Below are 23,225 nucleotides of genomic sequence, written 5' to 3'. Positions count from 1 at the left end.
CCCCAGCTGTCCTAAAGACACACACGGAGGGCAGAAACTGCATAAACACAGGGCTACAGGAAGCAAGATACAGGAATGTCACCCGCACCCCCATCAGCACTGCACACACACAGAACCTGTTGTCTAAAAACCCACCAGACAACACCAAGTCACTGAACAGTTCATTTGTGTAAAAGGGAGGGCGAGTATATTTTTTAAAGATCAACTACGACTTCTTCGGTTGTTTTTTAAAGAACCAAACACCGCCTTCTCTTCTCTAACTGGACCCCCCCCCCCCCGTCCGTTTCTGCTAGGTTGGAGTATATATCCCAAACCTTCTGCCAATTCTTAGACCCACAAATCAGTCTGGTGACGTTTCTAAGCACATGGGCTCCTACACAGACACAGAAAATGAGATGAACTGAGCAGCACTGGACGTGCGTGTGTGCGAGTATGTATTCTGCATGCTTGTTAATGTCTGTGCAATTATACAGATCCAGAAGGGGCCTTTCTCGGGCACTCTACTGGAATCCGTTCGGGGTGAAAGGCGTTATTTTGCCTAAAGAAACCTCTCCCTCGCAGTCCAGCTCCCACACAGACTCAACAGCAGGGTCACCATCCGGGGACGTCTGAGAGATCTGGGACATTCGGTCGAAAGGGCTCTCCTCCTCCTTGTCCCCCTCCCCGTCCCCCGGGGACACGGCATTGGGGATCATATGGATGTAGGCAGCTGCGATCTCCTTGTGGAAGACGGTGTCCTGATTGTAGGAGATGAGTTCATTGCTGATGTTCACCGTCTCCACCTGGGTGCGGGAGCACAGGTGACCGCACCCCAGCAGCTGCGCAAACACCTGCCGGAAGTCAGCGTTGAAGGCGTAGATGACCGGGTTGAGGGAGGAGTTGGCCCAGCCGAACCAGACGAAGACGTCGAAGGTGGTCTCGCTGACGCAGGGGAAGCCGGCCCCAGGACCCTCGCGGCGGCCGCTGCAGAAGGGGACCGTGCAGTTAAGGATGAAGAAGGGCAGCCAGCAGCACACGAAGACCCCCATGATCACCGACAGCGTCTTGAGGACTTTGGTCTCCTTCTTGATGGATGCCCGCAGGCTGGGGTCGGGCGCACAGGCTGCGCGGCCGCGGCAGCTCTGCGCGCGCTCGGCGGCCCTCTCCAGCGAGGAGATCCTGCGGATCTGCACCTGCGCGATGCGGTAGATGCGCGTGTAGGTCACGATCATGATGGCCACGGGGATGTAGAAGCTGATGAGCGAAGAGGAGATGGCGTAAGTTCGGTTCAGGCTGGAGTCGCAGTTTTCCGCCCTCGCCTCTGGCTCCCCTGTTTCCTCCCAGGGCGTCCCGTTGGCCGGGCCGGATGGCGGCGGCGCCTCGCCCCAGGAGCCTGCCTTGTCCCTGTGCCAGTGGAGTTGAACTGGGATGAAGGAGATTAGGATGGACAAGGCCCAGGCCAGGCCGACCATGATCAAAGCCACGCGCTGGGTCATCTTGCGCTCATAGCGGAAGGGCCTGGAGATGGCCCAGTAGCGGTCCACGCTGATGACGCACAGGTTCAGGATGGACGCGGTGGAGCACATGATGTCAAAGGCCACCCAGATGTCGCAGAAGGCCCCAAAGGGCCAGTAACCGGCCACCTCGGCGACCGCCTTCCAGGGCATGACCAGCAGCGCCACGAGGAGGTCGGACACAGCCAGAGACACGATGAAGACGTTGGTCATCTTGGCGCGCAGGTGGCGGCTGCGCACGATGGCCGCGCACACCAGCACGTTGCCCAGCAGGGTCCAGACGATGAGCAGGGTCAGGAGGCCGGCGGTGACCACCTGCGCTGCCCCCAGGGGCGCCGCCCCCTCCGAGCCCCCCACGGAGCCCCGCTGCGCCAGCTGCTGCTGCCTGAAGCGCGCCCGGGACGCGGTGCGGTTGCTCCCCGGCGGCAGCATGTCGGGCTCGGCGGCGGGGGCGGGCTGCGCGCGGTCCCAACTTCAGCCTTGCGTCCCCCGGGTGACCCCATCGGGCACCCGGGGGGCTGAGGAATCCCCGAGCCCCGGGGCGGGGGACGCTCACCGTGCGCTGCGCCGGCGCCCGAAGTGCGCGGGGACCCCTCTCGCTTCCTCGAGCGCCTCCGGGTCGGCGGCCGCGTCGCGCCCCTCCAGCGCGGGCGCCGGGGGCAGGTGGCGGCCGGTGCGCGCCGGGCGGCGGCGGCCGCGGCCGTGTCTGGTTCGCCGCCGGAGGAGCGAAGAGCCGGCCGGCACCGAGGGGGCGGGGGCCGCAAGCGGCCGGCGGCGGCTGGCACTGCCGCGCTGCCTCCGTCCCTCGCTGCACCCCGGGCCCGCGCCCCCGCGCCTCCGCGCTCCCCGGGCTCCCGCGCCGCCGCCCCACCTGTGCCGCGGCGCGCTCACTCTCCGCTCTCCGCCGCCCGAGCCTGGGGGGCGAACCCGCAGGTGCCAGAGGCGCTCCAGGGCCAGGCCGTCGCCCGTGCCGGGGAGAACGCGCCCCGGGGAAGACCAAGAGCCCCCCCCCCACCCCGGCCCAGCCCTGGCGTCCTGGCCTCATCCGCGTTTGGGGAACGGGGGAGGTGGGGTAAGGGTGGGGGCAATCGCTGACTTCTAGACTGGGAGAGTTTGGAAGGTAGACAGCAGCCTGGGATTTCAGAGACCTGAGACGCCTTCGGGACTTCATTTCTGGCTGTGTGACTTTGAGCCTTCGACTCAGCTTCACGGGGCCTTGGTTTCCTCATCCACAAAATGGGCTCGTGATTCTTGCTCCTGAAGGGGAGTGTAAGGTTCAGTGAAACCAGCCATCTAGGAAAAGCGGGCCGGAGGACTGTGTCCCAGGAACCACTTCTCCTGAACCCCCCACCCCCACCCCCACCCCACAACGTGGATTCTGAAATTGGGACTTCACCTGACCTCTTGGGAGAGGCTTCCCCTCCCCCCCCATCACCCCCAATCTTTAAGCGATTCTTCCTTGGGGAAGAATTTTGGATGAACCCGGAAGACAGGGAGGAGGAGGGGAGACTCCAGGCAGCTGGGAGCCTCCTCCCTGCTGGCCGCTTAATTTAAGTCTTTCTCTTTTACAACCTTGAGAAAAATGGACTAATAGCTCGGTGCTTGACCGAAGTGGACTTGAATCGTTGGCCCCAATCCAAAGTTTTGAAAAGAATGGCAGGAAACACCGCAGAGGAGAACAGCGCTCCCGGCTCTTAACCCCTCTCCCCTCCAGCAGACAAGTTCCGTGGCCGAAGGGCCAAGTCTCGGCCTGTGCTAAACTCAGCTGAAAGCGGCAGGGACAGACTGTGATGAGGCGGCCGCGGGCGACACAGCGTCCATCTGAGACCCCCTGGCCCGCTGACCCTGCCCTGAGGTCTAGAAGCAGGGTCTGGAGTCTCTGTCGTCCCCTCCTTAATCTCCCTCTGCACTCAGCCCCACCTGCCACGTTCCCCCGGCGGCCATCTGCGTGCCGGACGCAACACCTGCGAGCGTCCCAGCTTCTCAGACTCAGCCCCACGCAGCCTCTTGTCCCTCACATCTCTCCCCTCGGTGCTTTCTGCTGCTGGAGGTGGCAAGACCATCTGTCCGTCCCCTCGGAGCTGGTCCGCTCCTCTCTCCACTGATGCCCCGTCCAGGACCGCGTCTTCCCCACCCGTTCGACGGCGACACGAGGCTAGGCTCCAGGCCCTGCCCTGATCCTCTGGCCACCCTCCTCTCAATGGCAGGCAGAGTGACCTTTCTCAGACGGAGCTACGATCCGGTCACCCCCCCCCCCAGGGGGAAAACCCTCAGTAACCCCCTGCGATCCCCGATCCTTGGACAGTCCCGTAAGGCCCGCGAAGTCTTTTAATCGTCTTGCCCTTTGCTCCTGAATCTTCTCCGGCCGCACCTCCTCCACCGACAGCCCGGATTCGAGCCTCCACCACGACAACACAGAAGCAAGCAAACAAACAAGGCATGAGTTGCGACTTCCCTCGCGGGTCTCAGGGTCGTGCCTCACCCTGGAGCGGCCTCCCTCCTTGTCGTCCTGGAGAACACCGGCTTATGACGTCAGAAGAGAGCGTGGCTCTCGGCGACCGGTTTGAATTTGAATTCCTTGTACAGTGAAACCTTGGTGTGCGAGCATAATTCGTTCCAGAAACATACTTGTCATCCAGAGCACTTGCACATCAACGCGAATTTCAGGAACCATTGGCTCACGATCGTGTGACGTTCGGCCTCGCATTCGGAGCGCTCGATCCCGTCCTCTCACATCCCACCCCACCCGTGCGCAGCCCCCCTCGGGGAAGCCTGGCCGGCTTCAGGGAGGAGGAAGGGCCCTGTGTCCAGCCGAGCCCGTGTTAGCTCGTACTGCACCAGTTCGAGGCTGTAGTGTGACTCTCCCTTTACGTGCCTGTTTGCTCCTCTGGACCCTGAACTTCTGAGCTCAAGGAACCGTGTCTTCTTCACGTCTGACCTCCCCGGACCGGCACAGTGGCTGCGTGCTTAGCCAGTCTTCAGTGGTGGAAGAGTGGCAAAAGGGAGGCTCCGTGCCCAGCGCTGGGACAGCAGTGGACAGACAGGTCCCCAGCAGGGGCGCACACACTCTCGCCACACGAGTTCGCGTTGGTCTCCGGACAGTTCTGAGTCCCGGAAGTCTGTCTGCCCATCCATTCATTCAACAAGGCTCGGCTGAGGACCTCAGCGTGCGGAGGGGAAAGGAGGGGTATGCGAGCCACAGCCGGGCGCGAAGACGCCGAGCGCCTCTGGACTGAGCGGGTGGCTGTGCTCCGCCAGACCCCTGGGTCAGCTTATGATGCGGCAGTTATGTCACTGGAGGAGGGGGGAGGGGAAGGGAGGGAGAGAGAGACAAAGAGGGAGGGGAGAAGGAGAGAAGGATGGAGGAGGAGGAAAGGAAGAGAAAAAAGAGACAGGTGTCCTCTCTCCTGTGTGGTGAGCTGGAGGGTGAATGGCATCCACCAGCGTGCCGGGTGGAAGGACATTCCCAACAGAAGGAACAGCAAGTGTGAAGGCTCAGAGGCACGGAGCCTCATGTGCAAAAGGGGAGATTTTCCAGAACTCTAAGGCTAGGCTTTCCCTCCATTATCCAAAAAGCCGTGTCTCTCGTCATTTGGGGAAACAAGAATTTTCTATCAGTAAGACACTCGTCTGCGTGCAAAGTGACAGCAACCAGCCTGGTTGCTATAGCGTGTCTCTCCTGTCTTCACCAGGAGGGCTCCGGGGGTCCTTTGTCTACTAGGGACGATGGTTTCTGACGAGCAGTGACTGTCCTCTCTCACCCCGGCTCTTTCCCACATTTCCCAAAAGGCTCTGGTTGGCCTGGGAAGCCAACCTCTCAGCACGGACTGTAACCAAGTCGGCGGCCGATAAGCTCCCTGTCTCGTGCCACCCCAGCCAGAGCCCGGCCCCAGAGGAGGGCAGCGAGGCAGGGATCCTCCCCAAAGGTGGCTCCTGCAAAACTGTGCTGAGAGGATTGGCTGAGAACATTGTAGCACAAAGGGGGTTTTCCTCACGCAGTTGGCAAACATTCTTCCGTTTGAACTCACTGATCCTCTTTCCCCTGAAGACATTGCCAATTGGATTTGCTTCACTGAGACAAATGACAAAATCAATAGGCTGGCAGCCAGGATTTTGCTGCTGCTGCCACAGCCGGGTGTCAAAAGACTCAAGTCTGTTTTACCCCAAGAAAGGTTTGGTCCTTGGCTACGGGACGCACCTGAGCTCCCCCGACGCCGGCCGCGTCAGGGTCCTCAGCTTGGCTCCGCGAGGCCCGGGCAGAAAGGTAGTGATGAGTCACCTGCATCCATCCTGTGGCTGGAAAAGTGGCCTCGAGCACATGACTGTTGGTGGTGACCTGGAGACCTCCTCTTCAAGCCCAAGGGGCAGCCCCCAGGTCTCTGCCCCCTCCCAGCTGAGACACACAGGAAAAATGGAGATGAAGGGCTATCAACAGGACACGGCCACCAACACGAAGGGGCTCTCACCTGCCAACTCTGGGACACTGTGAGCATCAGAATTAATGTTAACGATGGGTGGGGCGCCTGGGTGGCTCAGTGGGTTAAGCGGCCGACTTCGGCTCAGGTCACGATCTTGCGGTCCGTGAGTTCAAGCCCCACGTTGGGCTCCGTGCTGACAGCTCGGAGCCCGGAGCCTGCTTCAGATTCTGTGTCTCCCTCTCTCTCTGACCCTCCCCCATTCATGCTCTGTCTGTCTCTGTCTCAAAAATAAATAGACGTTTAAAAAAAATTTTTTTAAATAATGACAATGATGGATTATAATCTATTTGTTAAAATGAGAATCTATACTGATAAAAAGATAAAAGGAAGGAAGAGAGAGAGGGAGGGAGAGAGGCAGGAATCTTCCTTACGGGAGAATGCCAATTAATAAATGTCAAAGGAATGACAGAGTTAGAAGATCTCATTTTGCCACCATAATAGTAATAATTGGTTCAGACAAGGGTCATCACCAAGTAGGGGCGCCTGGATGGCTCAGTCGGTTGGGTGTCCGACTCTTGATCTCGGCTCAGGCCATGATCTCATGGTTCATGGGTTCCATGCTAGCAGTGAAGAGCCTGCTTGGGATTCTCTCTCTACTCTCTCTCTCTCTCTCTCTCCCTGCCACCCCCAAAAATAAATGAACACTTTAAAAAAAAAAAAAGAGTCACCACCAAGTAAAAGTTTGGAGAAGAATAGGATATTCGCACGGTCTCCATTCATTTACTGATTACAAAAAGAAAAATATGGTAACTTTACCTTTGAGAAATCTTGCAGGCCTGGCCTTACAAGTGAACAGAGTTAACACGACCAGGGATGGGACAGATGGACGCCAGGTGCCCCGCGGTTGGATGCACCGAGGACACAGCATCCGTACCTAGTATCCCTGTCCCCTGAGGAAACATCAGACGGACCCAGAAGAGGCGGCCTCGGCAATTGACCTGAACTCTTCAAAGTACTGATGCCCCAACAGAGACAGAAAGGACAAGAAACTGTTCCAGGTTGAAGGAGACCCAGAAACGTGCCAGCTGGATAAGGAGAGGGATCCTCTGGAGAACGCTATGGGGACAGTTGGCAAAATGTGCGTGTGGGTTGTATATTAGGCAATTATTGGCAGTTAAAGCATTGACAATGGACAATTGTTGACAATTAGACAATTGTATGGCATCCATCTTCAGCTTCCTGAATTCACTCACTAGACTCTCCTTGTCCTTAGAGACCACACACAAACGGTTTCAAGTATCAGGCCAAGGGGAGCAGAGTGCCCAGGCTTGGCTGAAAGAAACGAAGGCTCATCACCAAAGACGGGGCACTTTGCCTCCCCAACAAAAATCAGGGCTTTCTTAGCAAGCGAAGGATCGTCGCTGGGAAGGCAATTAACACGTGTGCCCTTGTTCATATTTCCGAAGCTCTCGCTGAGGTCAACACTGCAGGGAGGAGGACTGGGTCCCCATCCCCGGGGGCTCAGCCTGTGTGTTCTTGGGTGGTCCCAGTTACTCCTCTGCATGGCTCTCCATCCAGAGCATGGAAACCTCTTCAGAGCTCAGTTAGGAAGAGATGCTGGACAAGGTGAATTGATTGGGGCTTTTCCAAATGGAAAACCATAAATAACTTCTTAACCTGCCCGGGGAAATATCAAATAAATATATGTGTTTTGTGTTTTTTGCTTGAACTTTCTGCCATATGAAAACTACCTCCCAGTTCCCATTTTCGCCTCAAAAGATCTTCAAACATCTGTCCATTTGTTTGTTCATTCAACAGGGATGAGGAAGGGACGCCTGGGTGGCTCAGTCGGTTGAGCGTCCGACTTCGGCGCGGGTCAGGATCTCGCGGTTTGTGAGTTTGAGCCCCACGTCCGGCTCTGTTCTGACAGCTTGGAGCTCGGAGCCTGGAGCCTGCTTCGGATTCTGCATCTCTCTCTGTCTCTCTGCCCCTCCCCCACTTGTGCTCTGTCTCTGTCTCTCAAAAATAAATAAATGTAAATAAAAAAAAAAACAGGGATGAGGACGATCTTCATCCGCTGGCAGAGGGGATACAGCTGGGGAACGAAACAGACGTCGCATTGTCCCTTCTTTTTGACGCTTACGGTCACGTGGTTTTAAAAAGAGAGAGAGAGAGAGAAAGAGAGGCTTATAGTAAGCGGTCAAACGATCCAACATGCAACTGTGTGGTTAACGGCCACAACGAAAGCAACCTAGATGTGTCACGAACGTTCGTAACAGGGACCTCAGACCTGGTCTAGGGGTGGGGGAAGACTTCCCCGAGAAGCTGGTGTTCGGACGGAGATCTGAATGATGAGTTGAATGAATGAAGTGAAAGGAAGAGGGACCAGCCAGTGCTAAGGCCCCGAGGCGGGAGGAAACACAGCACGTCCAAGGAACTCAAGAAGCTGGCCCGCGTGGTGTCAGCACAGAGGCAAAAGCAGAGCGTGAGCAAAGGCTGGAGAGGCGGGCGGCAAAGACCACACAGGACCCCGGGGCCCAAGGGGAGGATTTGGGTTTTCATCTCAAGCGGCGAGAGGCCGTCGGGGGTGTTGTCCAGGGAGGGGTATGAGCGCATTTGCCCCTCTCAAGCGCGGCTCTGGCCGCAGTGAGAACGGCAGACTTGTAGGGGCCACGGAGGCCTTGGAGAAATGAGGAGGCCACGTCGGGAGGCCCGGAGGAGGTGACGGGGCACCGGAGTGGGGAGGGGCTGGAAGCGGGCAGAAGTGGGTGGAGCCACGAGTTTGGGGAGTGGATGCGACAGGTGTGGCTGCTGCTTGGAGATGAGACCTAAGGGCCGTGCAAAGACAGCCCTGTACGTGGGGCTTGTCAAACGGAGGCTGGTACCTCCATGGGGGGTGGGGGGTGGGAGGTAGCCAAGGAGAGGGAGGACCAGCCGAGGACTGAGACTGTCTGGGGCCAGACACCCTCGGGACACGGTGCCTCTGAGACAGGTAAGCAGGCTGCCGGAAACAACCAGCAGGGAACGAAGATACAGACCCGGGCGTCGGCAGCATCTCGACGGTAAGCAAGCCGGGGGCCGTGAGCTAGACCGCCACGGAGAGCAGAGAGGGCGAGAGGATGCAGGGCGGCCCCCTGGAGCGGCAACACCACCTGCCCAAGAAGAGGGTGAGGGGCCTGCCCGCAAACCCGGAGGGGTGGCCGGGGTCCTGGGATGAGCCCCAAGGGAGCCGCCATCAAAGCCAGGACCCTGTTCACGCGGCTCCCCCTCCCCGGCCCTCTCCCCTCCTTCTGCAGATGGGGAAGCCCACCCTCCCTCGGAGGGGCGTGATCGGTGCCCCCGCTCACTCAGCTTTTGCCGGGCGCACCGCGACTCCCCCGTTCTCGTGGGCTCGGTCTTCTGCTCGTGCGCGAGGCACGAAAAACAGGGTAAAGGCCCCGTGTGAGTTTCCTGCAGCCGCTGTGACAAACCGCCACACCCTTGGTGGCTTGAAACAACACAACTCTATTAGGGTTCTGGAGGTCAGACGTCCAAAAGGAGTCTCGCTGGACCAAGGTCAAGGTGTCAGCAGGGCCATCGGCAGAGATCCGAGGGCAGAATCCCCGCCCCGCTTCTTCCAGCTGCTGGCGGCTGCTGGCACTCCCTGGCCCGTGGCGGCATCACCCGGGCTCTGCCCTCCCTGTAGCCCAATTCCCTCCTGCCTCCCTCTTAGAAGGACCTCTGTGACTATGTTCTGGGCCCTCGCGGACAATCCAGGATGATCTCCCATCACAAGAGCCTCGACTTAACCGCACAGGCGACGTTGCTCTTGCCAAGTAACGTGGCCTATTCATAGGCTCCAGGGATTAGGACGTGGACATCTTTAGGGAGCATTATTCGCCCTCCCGCAGGCTCCCTGGGCCACGTAGAGGACCAGGGATGTGAGAATTTTCTGGAGCAGCACCAAGCCTGTGCAAAGACGGACATCCGCTCTGCCCTCAGCAACAACCCCAGGGGCAGAAACATGAAATCGCTCACGTGGCCCTAACGAGCTCGCTGCGTGCCAGGCTCGCGGGCGTTCACATGCAGCATCTCAGCTCGTTTTCCAAGGACTCTTCAAGGCACAAACTTCTATTGTCACCTCCTGATAGAGGAGAAAACCAGGTGCCGGGGGACGAAAGTAGCTCGTCAGAGGGACCTGAACCTGGCCTCAAGCCTTGTGTCCGGCCATCCCCCACCCCTGATGAAGCACGATTCTTCAGGGACCCGTTGCAGGGGCGGCCCCAGCTCTGCGTGCACCTTCAGGGCCCTTCCCCCAGAAAATCCTTGCTGGAATCTTGCCTGCGCCCAAGGAGGCCCCGATTCTAACACCTCATGTGTTTCTGCAGTTCACGGGCGGCCTGTGGCCTTAGCGACCCTCGTGACACATCACCTTATGCCGTTGGACGGGCTGCACCCCTGAGGACAGCGCCCAATCGGGGAAGGCGAACGCTCCGCCACTCCTCCCCGAGCCGCGCTCCTGGTCCGCGAGCCGCCGGGCACAGTCACCCGCCCTTGTCCTGTGGTTCTGGGTGGCTCAGTCCTGCTCTGCGAGAGGGCCACGCACCCGGCCGCCAGGTGGGGAGGGTGAAGTGCGGCAAGTTGAGGGGAACCGGCGACACCTGTGGTTCCCTGTGGCTCCCTTCCAGCACGTGCCCGGAAAAGGTGAAAGCATTCGTGTTAAGGTGATGCATTCACAGGACAACTGTTGGGATGAGGCGGAGAAGACCCTGGAGGAAACTGTGGGAAAGCAGGACTGTGGGCAGGTAGAGAGGAACAGATCAGAGGGGGCGGGGCGGGGGCGGGGTTCCGGGCTAATCCCTCCCACCCCCCCCCAACCTGGGCTGCAGACCCCGCCCCTCTCAGGCTCACCCCTCAACCAGCTCCAGGCCCCACCCCCTCCCACAACCACACACAGGCAGGAAAGAGGGCAGACCTCTTGCGCCTTGCTTTCTTAGTAGCTATCACAATCCTTCCAGAACTATCCGGCAGAGACCCCCTTCCCTCTCATCGTCAAGACCAGGGGTCAGCAGACTTTTTCTGTGAAGGGCCAGGTAGTGGGTATTTAAGAGCCATGTCTCTGAAGCATAATCTTTTCGTGTGCGTGTTTTGTTTTCGTTTCTGCCTTTTTTTGTTTTTTGTTTTTTGTTTTACCAGCTTTTCAAACTGTAAAAGCCATTCTTAGCTCACAGGCGGTAGTTTGTGGGCTCCTGGCCTAGCACTATTCCCACATCCCGCTCTCTACCAATCTCCAGCCAAGGGCAAGCAGGCTCATTATGTTCCGGCTTTGACCGAGCATCCCAAACCAGTGTTCCGGAAACACCTGCCAGAGATACCTAGGCAGCCCTTGCTGTCGTCAGGAAGACAGCTCCCGCCCCCCACATCCGCTGGTTCGTCCCTTCCAAGGAGGGGAGCAGAACCCGCCTGTAAGCTTCTGTGGCACACCCCCCCCCCGTCCCCCCCATAGGCCAGAGCAAGCAGAGGGGAGCATATCCTAATTCCAGACTCCGCGGGGACTCTGTTAAGGGCCAGGCCCAAAGCGCCATCTTGTGCCTTAAAGGCAAAGAGGGGACTGGAGGCGTTTCCCCGAAGCGGGCAGAGAATGTCTGCCAAGGCCTTAAAAACTATTTCTGGAAACACGCCAGTCCTGAGAGCCCGCCGAGCTCCGGGCGCTTCCCCACGCCCTGCAATAGTCTGGATTGTGAGGGCGGCAGCCCTCGTGGTGAGGCCTGAGGGAGAAGGAGGTTAAGCCTCTACCCTCACAAGCAGACAGCTGTGTCCAGGACGGATAAGCACACACGCATAAGCAAACGACTAATGGTAATGCGGCCAAGGTGAAGCGTAACGGGCGATGTGTTCAGGCAGATGTCCGGGGCAACCCCCACAGCGGAGGGACCTCTACACATGGCCTGAGGGATGAAAAGAGGCCCATCTGTTTCAAGGAGCCAGAGAAGCCCTCTCCGGAGAGCGAGATTAGCACGTGCAAAGGTCCTGAGGAACAGAGGAGTCTGCAGTGTCCAAGGCGGGACAGCTGTATGTGGCTGCAGCAGTGCAGGTGGGGGCACTCGGGGGGGGTGGGGGCGGGGGGGGGGGCAGAGGAGGGGACAGGATAAGAAGAAGACAAAGTAGCAGAGGCCAGACCGTGAAGATCCCAACAGACCACAGTCAGGAGTTTGTACTTTCTTCTAAAAGCAACAGGAAACCAACGAAGAGTTTAGGCAGGTGACTTGATTTACATTTTTCAGACAATGAACATTTTACTATCGTTGTGGTGTTTCTTATGTTATTAATGTGGCTGAAACACCGGACCAAAATTATCACCCTTTTTGAGCATTAAAACACTGCCCTCGGGGCACCGGGGTGGCTCAGTTAAGTGTCCGACTTCCGCTCAGGTCACGATCTCACGGTTCATGGGTTTGAGCCCCGCGTCGGGCTCTCTGCTGACCGTTCAGAGCCTGGAGCCTGCTTTGGATTCTGTGTCTCCCTCTCTCTCTCTTTGCCCCTCCCCTGCTTGTGCCCTGTCTCTCTCAGTCTCTCGAAAATAAATACACATTGGGGCACTGGGTGGCTCGGTCGGTTGGGCGTCTGACTGTGGCTCGGGTCATGATCTCACCGTTCGTGGGTTCGAGCCCCACGTCGGGCTCTGTGCTGACAGCTCAGAGTCTGGAGCCTGTTTCAGATTCTGTGTCTCCCTCTCTCTCTGACCCTCCCTGGCTCACATTCTGTCTCTCTCTCTCAAAAATAAACATTAAAAAAATTTTTTTAAATAAATAAGCCTTTAAAAAATTAAAAAAAAAAACAACAAAACACTGCCCTCGTTCTTTCCCTGTCCTGTCCCTGTGGCCCCAGGGTCTGCCCTTAGGAGTAGCTAATGTTACTGTCATGCCCCATCAGACCCGGTGAAACTGCCCTCTGTGCCCACCTCCCCAGCCCTCCCTGACCAAGTTCCACCCACTCTATTTGGGGGACTCTCCACACATGGGAACATCCTCCAGCCACGTTCCTCCAAAGCCTCGTGATGGGAACAAGGATGCCCCACGGACAGCCGGACGTGGTGGGGGCAGGTGGAGGGAACACTCCTGTTGAAACTAATTCTCAGCTTCCTTAGGGGAACTCAGAACCCACCCAGCCCTCACCTGGCAACGAGGACAGCCGTCCCTGACACACGCCACGAGAGTCCAAAGTTGTAGACAGGGTACAGACGGGGCATTTTGCACCCCTGCTCTCATTGGGGACCCTGGAGTCTGCTGCTCGCCCACCGGATCGCCCCTCACTTTGACCTAAAAGCACAGGTGAGGACTCAGCGGAAAGGCACCGGCGCCCCCTGGTGGCCGCGCTCTTCCACAGCGGTCCCGCCAGGGGTCTGTTTGCATTCTCTGTCCTTCGCATTTGGCCAACCCTTGCCAATCAGATGAAAGGGAAATGATGGCTCATTGCTGTTCCAATTTGCATTTCTCTTCCTCTAGCCCTGAGAGCTTGACACTTGTTTATTGCGCACTCCGGTTCGTCCTCTGTGGGCTGCCTTGGTATGAAGGGAATACATTTGCTTTGCTGCCTAAGTGGGTCGAGTCAAGACGCTTGGCTACCTGTGGGACAAAGCTGCCTGGCTCAAACAGCCATCCTGATGGCGCGAGCTCTGCTTGTTTAGGAGCAAGAGGCGATCCATCTTTAAGGTCACGTCTCAGAAGCTCTGAGCCCAGCAAGACTGTGATTTTCCTGCTCTGATGGTGCCCCGTGGCCACGCCTGGAGCCCTAATCCCATAGCCCCTGGGCTGTACTGATGTGCTCAGCACCGGGGGAAATGAATGCATTCACAAGTATTCATCTCATGCAGGGTGGTTTATCAACATGTGCACAGAGACTCAGCCATGAAAATGCTTGCCACGGTGTCGTTTGTAATAGCAAAAATAAAGCAAAAAAGGAAGAAAAACAGAAAAGGATCACACCGTCAAATGTCTCTACCTGTCCGACGTTGGGTTCTGACTACATAAGGAACGATACAGCCCTCCATGGAATGTGCTCTGGAGCTACCCAAGGTCACATTGCAGAAGAATACACAATGTCACGGGAGGCTGTTCAGGAGTCTTGACTCGGGGTTCACGGACTCTCGAGGAGGTGCTTCTGGAAGGGACACGGCATTACCTGAGATGCTTCTTGAAGCACCCTGCGCCCCACTCCAGCCCAACGGAACCTGAACTTCTGGCTGGGAAGGCAGGAGTCCTCGCAAGCTCTCCAGATGATTCTTACGTATGCTCAAGTGTGAGACGTGATGCCACGGGGAAACGAAAATCGTCCAGAACCACGCAGGTGTATTAAGAGGGGAAAAAAGCTAGTTACATGCAAATTCAGTATACATAAAAGCAATCCCATTCACGTGTGTGTGCCTGCGTGTGCGTGTATGTAGGCGTGTGTGTACTGATCGGTACCGAAAATTAACAGCAATTACCTCTAGATCACAGTTCCTCATGCTGGGCACTATGAACCTTTGGGGCCAGATAACTCTTTGTGGTGGGGGCCGTGCCGTGCACTGTAGGGTGCCGACCTGCACCCCTGCTCTCTGCCCACCAGACACCTGTCGCCCGCATGGCAGTAACGATAAGAAGTGTCTCCACGCTTTGCCAAATGTCCCCTTGGAGACAGGATGGCACCAGGTTGAAAACCACCACCCTAAATAGAAGGTATGACAGATCATCTTTGACTTTGTTTTCGGTCTATCTGCCCGTTGTCTTTAGTTTTTTCCCTAGAACTTAAGGTATTTTTGTCATGTAACAACAAAAAAAAAATTGGTGTTTCTTAACGTGCCATTTGCCCGTGCTATCAAACAAACAAAATACACGCAGATGAAAAGATACTCACATTAGTATTTATAGGAAATAAGCTAATTTTATTATGATCTTAAAATAATTATGGCAAAGCACGTAAAAAGGCCTTCCAAACATCATTATTTCTTAAGAGGCTTTAAAATATTTACAACCTTTGGAATAGACATCCAGATTTTAAGTGTATATCGTAAAGAAGCAATTATGATATATGGGAAATGCTTTACAAAGATAGTGGATTTTTGCAGCAGCCCTTAAAAAAACCCACCAGGATAAACACTCTAACGCCAATAGGAAGACTAACTATGGCACATGCATCTGATGAACTTCAACACAGTAGCAAAATGATATTTACAAAGCCTGGAAAACCACCTGGAGGAAAGGTTTATGCTCTATTGTTAAGTGGGGGGGAAATGGATACAAAATTGGACATGTCAGATCACCAGTGGCAAGCATAATAATGACAATGAAAAGAACGCCGTGAATCTCATTTCACCTCTGGGAAATACAACAAGGTGTTAAAGTGATCGTCAACCCAACAGTAGTGTCCTAAGTGATGTTTTCTCTCTACTCTTCCAAAATGTCCACGTTTTCTGTAATAGGCATGTATGTATTTACAGTGAGAGAGAATAGTAAAATTTCTTTTTAAAAATAAAATGATCACAAAAATGTGCCGAAATTTCCAGGAAGAAATAGGTCTCCGTATTGATCCGTACGCTAATTTCCATCCGGATGAAAAACGTAACTTTGTTCAAAAAATTAAACATATTCAGAAAGTACAATATAAACTAAGCGCGATTGTATCGGCATTGATCAGCTCTGGGAGGGATAAAACGTCAGGAGCATTGTACTACGCAGCCGGTCAGAAGAGTTGTAGGCAGTAACGTGATGATAGAAAACAACTGTTATGAAAAACAAACCGCATAATGTTTTTTTGCCCCCAACCTGGGATCACATTCTTCTAAAAAAACACAGAGGATCCCGTTTAAAAGGAGAGAAGGGGCGCTGGGTGGCTCAGTGGGTGAAGCGGCAGACTGCTTGGTTTCAGCTCAGGTCATGATCTCACGGTCAGGGACTCGAGCCCCGCGTCGGGCTCCAAATCGGGCTCTGCACTGGGCACGGAACCTGCTAAAGATTCTCTCTCCCTCTACCGCTCGTGCTCCCTCTCTCTCTCTCTCTCTCAAAAATAAATAAATAAATAAAAGGAGATAAAAGAATTTGAGTTTGGTGAGAATTCACTACCCGAGACCAAATCTCAGCCGCCTCACCGACGTTGATCTAACGCGCTCACATTCATCCGGGGTGATAGACAATTCCAGCTCACGGGAAATAATTGCCGCAAAGACAACCCTCCGTGCATTTGTCAGGTGATATTTGCCCAGCCTGGCCATTCGCAGGTGGCTCCAGTGAATTCTCTTGTTAGGTCACTCCTCGGGCTTGGATGTGGACACAGACTATATCTTACAATAGACCTCAAAGAGAGCGGCAGCTGCGTGCATTCGGTAGAAAATAGAAAAAGGCATGGCCAGGTTGACCACAATGATCCAGGGTTCAAAGCCAAAGACAATCTCCTCTAATCCGTTGTCGTACTCGGGGCGGCAGCCGAAGGCGGGAGGGACCCAGAGCTACAAGAGAAGAGGGGCCCGTGCCAGCAGCCGCCTGGGGAGCCCCACGCGACCCCCAGGCGCCGGCCTGGACTCGGGGACTCAGAGTCACACCTGTCCCTGCAACGTCCCCCCTGGAGCTCTCCAAATCCAACGAGCCTGCCTGACTCTTCCGGCCTCCTCAGCCCCCTCCCGAGTGGATGCTACCCACACCCACCCGACTCTCTCTGTCCCCACAGCCCTCACCTTGGTGGGGACCTCAGTATCCCCCGCCTGAACTGCCACAGTGCCTCCAAATGCCCCGCCCCAACTCCAGCAGACGCCTTCCATCCACCCTGACCCTGCTGTGGAAGCGATCTTTATAAAGGGCACATCTGACCTTGCCACTCCTCTGCTTGTCACGCGCCAGTGGCTCCCAGGAGCCTTCAGGACAACGTCCAGATTCCCTCAGTGACGGGGCACTGAGTTTGACCGCAATTAACTGCCACCACGTCCCTCACCACGCCCTTCACTTCAGCCTCCGAAGGCTGGATGTGACTCTCCTCCAAGCCTTCAGGGCTTTGCTCCTGCCTCTCCCTCTGTCAAGGGCTCTCTGTCTTCCTTCTTCGGCTGAATCCTACCTTCTTCCAAGTCCCGAGACACTCCTCCTTCCAGGAAGCCCTCCATGATCTAACCAGGCTGGGAAGGAGCTCCTATGTGCACAGCCCCCCGGGCTTACCTACAGCAGAGGTCAACCCGTTTATCACACCCGCCTTTACATCCCAACATTGGTGCCTGGAGACCCCAGCCACGTGGGGCTTTCTGGCTTGACCTGGAGAGACAGCCCAGGCCTTGCTCACATCCCCCTGCTCAGGGGAGGAGCCCCTGCTTTGGAGCCGGACCTGGGTTTGGGGCACTCACAGAGTGCCATTTAACCTCCCCGAGCCTCAGTTTCCTCAGCTGGAAGGTGGGACTACAGACACCTGTCACAGAGGGCTCACGTGAGAATAAAATGGCAACTGTGTTTGCAAAACCTAAAGCAGTGACCTATCGTTGCTGTCGCTTGCGGAAGCTACGCACTGGTCCTGCCTCAGTCTCCCCGCCCCAGGTCCTCCTCCTCCACCTCCCCTGCTACAGCCGGTCTCCTGGGCCTGCTTCTCTTTTACACTGCACACTTCTGGAACTTTCTCCACCCTTGCATGGTGGCAGGCAGCCTCTTGGATGACCGCCCCCTCCCCCCCACCGATGCCACCTCCCGGGAGTCACGTCCTTGTGGAAGCCCCTCCCCTTGGGTCAGGCTGAGCCTCATGACTCGCTTCAAACATCAGAATGTGACAGAAGGCGTGAGACGTCACCTCTGAGATTAGGTGGCAGAAGGACCGGGGAGTCCTGCAAGAGAGGAAGCCGGCCGCCCTGTTGTGTGTGACCTGCCCCGTGGCGAGGCCCCGCGGCCAGGAGCGGAGGGAGGTCAGGAACTCACGCCCTCAGCCCAACAACCCACCAGGAAGTGAATCCCGTCAACAGCCACGAAAGTGGGTTTGGAAAGATCCCCCGGCGGTCAGCTGAGCAGAGGCACCGGCTAAGCCACGCTGGGATTCCCGACCTCCAGACTCCACAACATTAACAGCCAGGTGTTGTTCACGCTGCCGAGCGCGGGGTAATTCCTTACACAGCGGCAGGAACTGATGCACCGGTTCACTAGCCTCTCCGTACGGTCCCCTCTGTATCTCTGCCCACTGTGACCTCAGGCTCCGTGACCCTTAAGGCGCCTCCAACCACCCTGGCTGGTTCTTCCCGGCTCCTTCCCGCTTCCTCCTCCGCTCGGTCTCTCTCTGTTGGCTGGAGGGCTCACCCCTGGGTCCCCTACACACGCAACCCCTGAACGAGCTCACCCAGCCTTGGCTGTAAATAAACACCAGCTATGGGCCGATGACTCCCCCCGTCTGAATTACTCGCCTGATCTGCCCTCGAGGACCCCACGGGCTACTTGGCGTCTTACTTGCGTCTCAAACTCCCCCTCTCACCCGCGACATCTTCCTCCTCGTGGCCGGTCACACGCCAGGCATCACCCTCGTGTTCCCTCTTTCCCTCAAGACGCTGCACCTGCCAGCCAGCCCATGGCGAGCCCGGAGGACTGTGCCTCCACGACGCCCTGGCGTCAGTGGACCCGTTTCTGTCCACGTGCACCTGCCCGGCCATCGCTGTCCCCTGTCACCCAGGCCACCACGGAGGCCTCCTGACCATCCGGCTTCCACGGCGCCCCTGACGGGCCCACTCACCACTCCGCTGCCAGACTCGCTCCTTCTGCGAGACCACATCCCTTCCCACCAGCCCTCACAGCCACTGAAAACGAAATCGACCCCCTAAAGCCCACTGCCCAGGTGTCCCCCACACCCTGGGTCCCCGTCACGTGGCCCACCATCCTCCTCCTGCAATGAGATAAGCTCCCTGCCCCGGGGCCAGTTTCCCAGAACACTCACCACCCAGCCCCTGTCACCCCCTGAGGAAGCCCCTCTCACCCGCCTGGGCCTTCTGATCGGAGACAGTGCCAGGCGTGACCTCGCTCCCTCTCGGCTCGTTCTCTGCGGGGGGCGCTTCGCTAGAAGGGGTCTCCTGCCTGACCGTTTACTGCCAGCCCGGACCTCTGGTTCGCAAGCCCCCTAAGGCATCACTCACAGCCGCGCCGGCCCTCGGTAGCCAGCCGGTGGCTATATCTTCAGGAGAGAGAGGAACGGACGGAAGACAGTGGGCAGAGAAGGCCAGGACAGACGACTGGCCCTCTTTCCTGAGACCCAATATTTAGATCTGCCGTGGAGTGTTTTTGCTTTTCATGCCAGTGGGAGGCGGGGCTGTGTCCCCTTCCCTTGAATCCGGGGGACGCTGCCACTGCTTGACCCAGGGCATGGGGCAGGCAGGACTGATGCCACGCGACATCCACACGGGCCCCGAGAGACTGGCACCTCCAGTCTCGGCAGGTTGGCCGCTGGGCCCCGAGCCGCCACCTCAGAAGCCCCCCGACCCCGAGACCGCCATGCTGGAGGGCCCGTGTGTAGACACTGCAGCCGAGGGTCCCAGCTGAGCCCTCTCAGCCACCCCCACCCCAGCCACCAGACCTTGGGCCCTCGATTCCAGCCCGCCCACCAGCCTCAGTCGATGCCACGAGGAAGACGAGACTTTCCCAGCCGAGCTCTGCCAGAATTTCTAACCCACAAGGTCGTAAGACCTAATGAAACAGCTGCTGGTTTTGACCTGCACTGGGGGTCGTTTGCTACACAGCAGTAGGAAACCCAAACATCTGCTTGGATGTCCGCCTGAGGTCGCAGAGGCGCCTTACGAGTGGACGCGTCCGGTACTAAACCCGGGGTCTTCCTTCCACCCCGAGCCCCTCCCGAGCCTGCCGCCCCTTCGGAGTCCCCAGTCTCCATAAATAGTGTCACCGTGTCCCCGGGAACTCGGGCCAGAACCAGGGAGTTGTTCTTGACATCTCTCCCCCCGCCTTCACACGTTACCACGTGGCTGATGTTGGGGGACGTTACGCTAAGTGGGACAAGCCAGTCGCAAAGAGACAAACACTCCGTGAACACTCGACTCACATGAACTGCACGGTGTGGTCGAACCCAGAGGTAGGACGGGGTTGCGGGGGGCCGGGGGGTGGCGGTGGGGAACAGGGGCTTGTTTCCCGGTTACAGAATTTCAGTTTCGCAAGGCGAACAGGTTTCAGCAATGGGTGGTGGTGAGGAGTGCCCTTCGCACTCCTGGACCGTATGCTCTGGGATGGTTAGAAGGCGGGCGCCGGGTGGCTCAGTGGGTTGAGCGTCTGACTCTTCATTTCGGCTCAGGTCGCCATCTCGCGGGTTGTGGGTTTGAGCGCCGCGTCGGGCTCTGCGCTTGACGGTGAGTGTAGAGCCTGCCTGGGATTCTCTCTCCCTCTCTCTCTGCCCCTCCCCCACTCGCTCCCTCTAAATCAATCAATCAACTCTTTAAAAAAATAAATGTGGGGGCGCCTGGGTGGTGCAGTCGGTTAAGCGTCCGACTTCAGCCAGGTCACGATCTCGCGGTCTGTGAGTTCGAGCCCCGCATCAGGCTCTGGGCTGATGGCTCGGAGCCTGGAGCCTGTTTCCGATTCTGTGTCTCCCTCTCCCTCTGCCCCTCCCCCGTTCATGCTCTGTCTCTCTCTGTCCCAAAAATAAATAAAAACGTTGAAAAAAATTTAAAAAAATAAAATAAAATAAAATAAAATAAAATAAAATAAAATGTGGGGTGCCTGGGTGGCTCAGTCGGTTGAGCGTCCGACTTCAGCTCAGGTCATGATCGCGCGGTCCGTGAGTTCGAGCCCCGCGTCGGGCTCTGTGCTGACGGCTCGGAGCCTGGAGCCTGTTTCAGATTCTGTGTCTCCCTCTCTCTGCCCCTCCCCGTCCATGCTCTGTCTCTCTCTGTCTCAAAGATAAACATTAAAAAAAATTTAAAAATAAATAAATAAAATAAAATGATTAAAATGGTAAATATTATGGTAAACGCTTGTGTTACGTGGTATTGCCTACAATTAAAGGTTCGACTGAGTCAAAAAAGAAAAAGCACGAATCGCATCCTGTCACTACCTTAAAACCCTTCGACGGTTTCCTGCTGCATTCAGGGTTCCGTCCCGGCGGTGGCTGTGGCTGCTGAGACCCCGCGTGGTCCACCCTGGCGCCTCTCTCGTGTCCCTCCCTTTGCTCGTCGTGCTCAGCCAGGCGGGTCTCGTTCCCGCCCCAGGAGCACGTCCCGCAAGCCCTACTTGGCCATGCATCCACACGCTCCCCGTGGCCTCCCCATGCCCGTCATTCTGCCCAGACGGTCCCCTCCCCCTTCCCCCCCTCCCTAAATCCCACCGTCCCGCCCGCCACCCTCGTCTGTCCCCATGGCCGCTGCCGTCCCCACGTGGACGTGCCCACCAGCACCTCCGGCTGCGGCCTCTGTTCCGGCACCTGGTCCTGGAGGATGACGAGTCTCACCCTCTGCCAGGGGCTTCACGGCCTCGTGGGATGGACCGCGGGTGCGCGTGTGGCCCGTGGGGCTGCTGAGGGCCCCCCCGGACATCACCCCACAATGATTTCTGTCTTCCGGCTCACTCCCCGGTGAACAGAGGCAGGGCCTGGGGACACCGGGGGTGGAGCACGGAGGTGAAGAGATGACACGGGTCCCCCTCCCAGGACAGAGCCCTGAGTCCGGCCGTCGGGTCCCGACGGACCATCAGTTACCATCAGAGTCTACCATGGCCACGCGGTTCTTGGTCGAGCTGGTCCGAAACCACAAGCCAAGCGCCTCACCAGCGGTCAAGCAAAGAACCCGTGTGGAAAGCGGCTTTCCTGAACTTGCTGAAGAGAGAGAGATTCCTACCTCTGGGTGTGTACAAAAACAACACATGTTAGGGGGATTCTGGAACCAACTCTGACTTTGTAAGATGTAAGCTGAGGGCGCCTGGGTGGCTCAGTCCATTAAGCCTCCGACTTCGGCTCGGGTCATGATCTCATGGCTCGTGGGTTTGACCCCCGCATCAGGCTCTGCACTGACAGTGTGGAGCCTGCTTCGGATTCTGTGTCTCCCTCTCTCTCTGCCTCTCTCTCTCTCTCTCTCTTTCCAAAAAGAAAATAAATAAATAAAAACATTAACAAAGAAAGATCTGAGTGGATACATGCCTCTCTGGAATACAAGCCTCACATAAAACGCAGCCCCGCGATAGTCACTAATCTGTCTCTCTCTCTCTCCCGTTCGGTTCCTTCATTCCCTGCTGTGCCCAGCACATGCTCCAGAAATGTCTATTCCATGAAAGACGCGGGCCCACCTGGACCCAGGCTCGCCTGGGGCCCCTTCTCCCTTCAGAGCTCCTCGTAACCGTCTGCCGGGCTGGAGGGGGACCGAGGTCCTGGTGGCCCAAAGCAAGAATCAGATTTGATGGGCAGACACGTGGCCATCTCGGCTTCAGAGGGACCCTCCCAGCGTTGTGGCCTTGGCGTGACATCAAAATTGGCGGTCCCTGGGCACGCCCCCCGCTGAAACTAGGCGGAGGAAGCTCGAAAGCCAGGGAGCTGATGGGGAAACGGCATAGCCCCGGCGGCTGCAGAGAGCTGACCGTGACGACAGGCAGGCGCTGTGGGCGGGGCGTCCCCACCCTCCCGCCAGCCACGGTCATTTCGAGGCCCGCGTGGTGCCAGAGGCAGCTGGCCCCTCCCTTGGTCACCAAGCCCTGCCATCCTACTGTGGATCTCTAGAACGGATCCCAACAAGGCACGGGGCTCTCTCTTCCTTTGTCCTCTCTCCATGCCCGCGGCCGCTGCCCTGGCTGTGTACCCCCAGGCCACTGCCCTGCCCTGGCCCCCTGCCAGGGGGCCATCATTTCCCATCTGGGCTGCTTCAGGGCTTCCGTCCAGGTGTCCCCGCCCTTGGGCTCGCCTGTCTCCATCCTTCCCGCACACCGCTGCTAAGGGGACCCAACCAAGACACAAACCGAGAGGGTCCCCTGTGGCCCTCGGCACGAGGACCAGACCCGGCCGGGCTGACGAAGCTCCGCTCGAGCCAGACCCACAGGCGAGACCCGCCTTGCTCTTTCCCCCGCCGCGGCTCTCCCCGACGTGTGTGGAATTCATGCTGAACTACTTTGCTGCTCCCCAAGGAGGCCGCGGCGGCTTCCGCCTCTGAGTCTTTGAACCGCGCACGCCCTCTGTGCTCAATGCTTGCCTTGGCCACCTGGTAAACCTCCAACCGTTCCTCAGAACCCGGGCAGCCGAAACGGAGTTACCATACGCCTTCCACGTTGCTACTTGCCATCAGAGGCTGCAGGCTGGAAACCATCCACTTCCCCGGCCTCCCTCGCGGCTAGGGGTGGCCATGGGAAAGCCGCTGCCTGGCCCTAGTCCT

The 23,225-nt window shown here is 57.3% G+C and overlaps 2 protein-coding genes across 2 annotated transcripts in view; both read right to left on the bottom strand.

Annotated features, from left to right (window-relative positions):
- Window positions 1-500: 500 nt before the first annotated feature.
- DRD5 (dopamine receptor D5) lies at window positions 501-1,925 on the bottom strand. Its single transcript, XM_047090624.1, has one exon. It carries the CDS (start codon window positions 1,923-1,925, stop codon window positions 501-503), a length of 1,425 nt encoding a protein of 474 aa, XP_046946580.1.
- A 14,277-nt stretch (window positions 1,926-16,202) lies between these two features.
- Window positions 16,203-23,225, bottom strand: part of OTOP1 (otopetrin 1) — a 35,577-nt gene continuing 28,554 nt past the window's right edge. Inside the window, exon 6 of the mRNA XM_047090842.1 lies at window positions 16,203-16,373. Within this exon, the coding sequence (XP_046946798.1) occupies window positions 16,203-16,373 (171 nt within the window). The remainder of the gene's footprint in view (window positions 16,374-23,225) is intronic.

This window comes from Lynx rufus, unplaced genomic scaffold (genome assembly GCF_022079265.1).
Source record: "Lynx rufus isolate CCGP_SWC_20201006 ecotype Redwood Valley unplaced genomic scaffold, mLynRuf1.p SCAF_3, whole genome shotgun sequence".
Classification (NCBI taxonomy): Eukaryota; Metazoa; Chordata; class Mammalia; order Carnivora; family Felidae; genus Lynx; species Lynx rufus.
The sequence above is the reverse complement of the archived record's forward strand: the minus strand, read 5'-3'. Positions and strand labels throughout refer to the sequence as shown.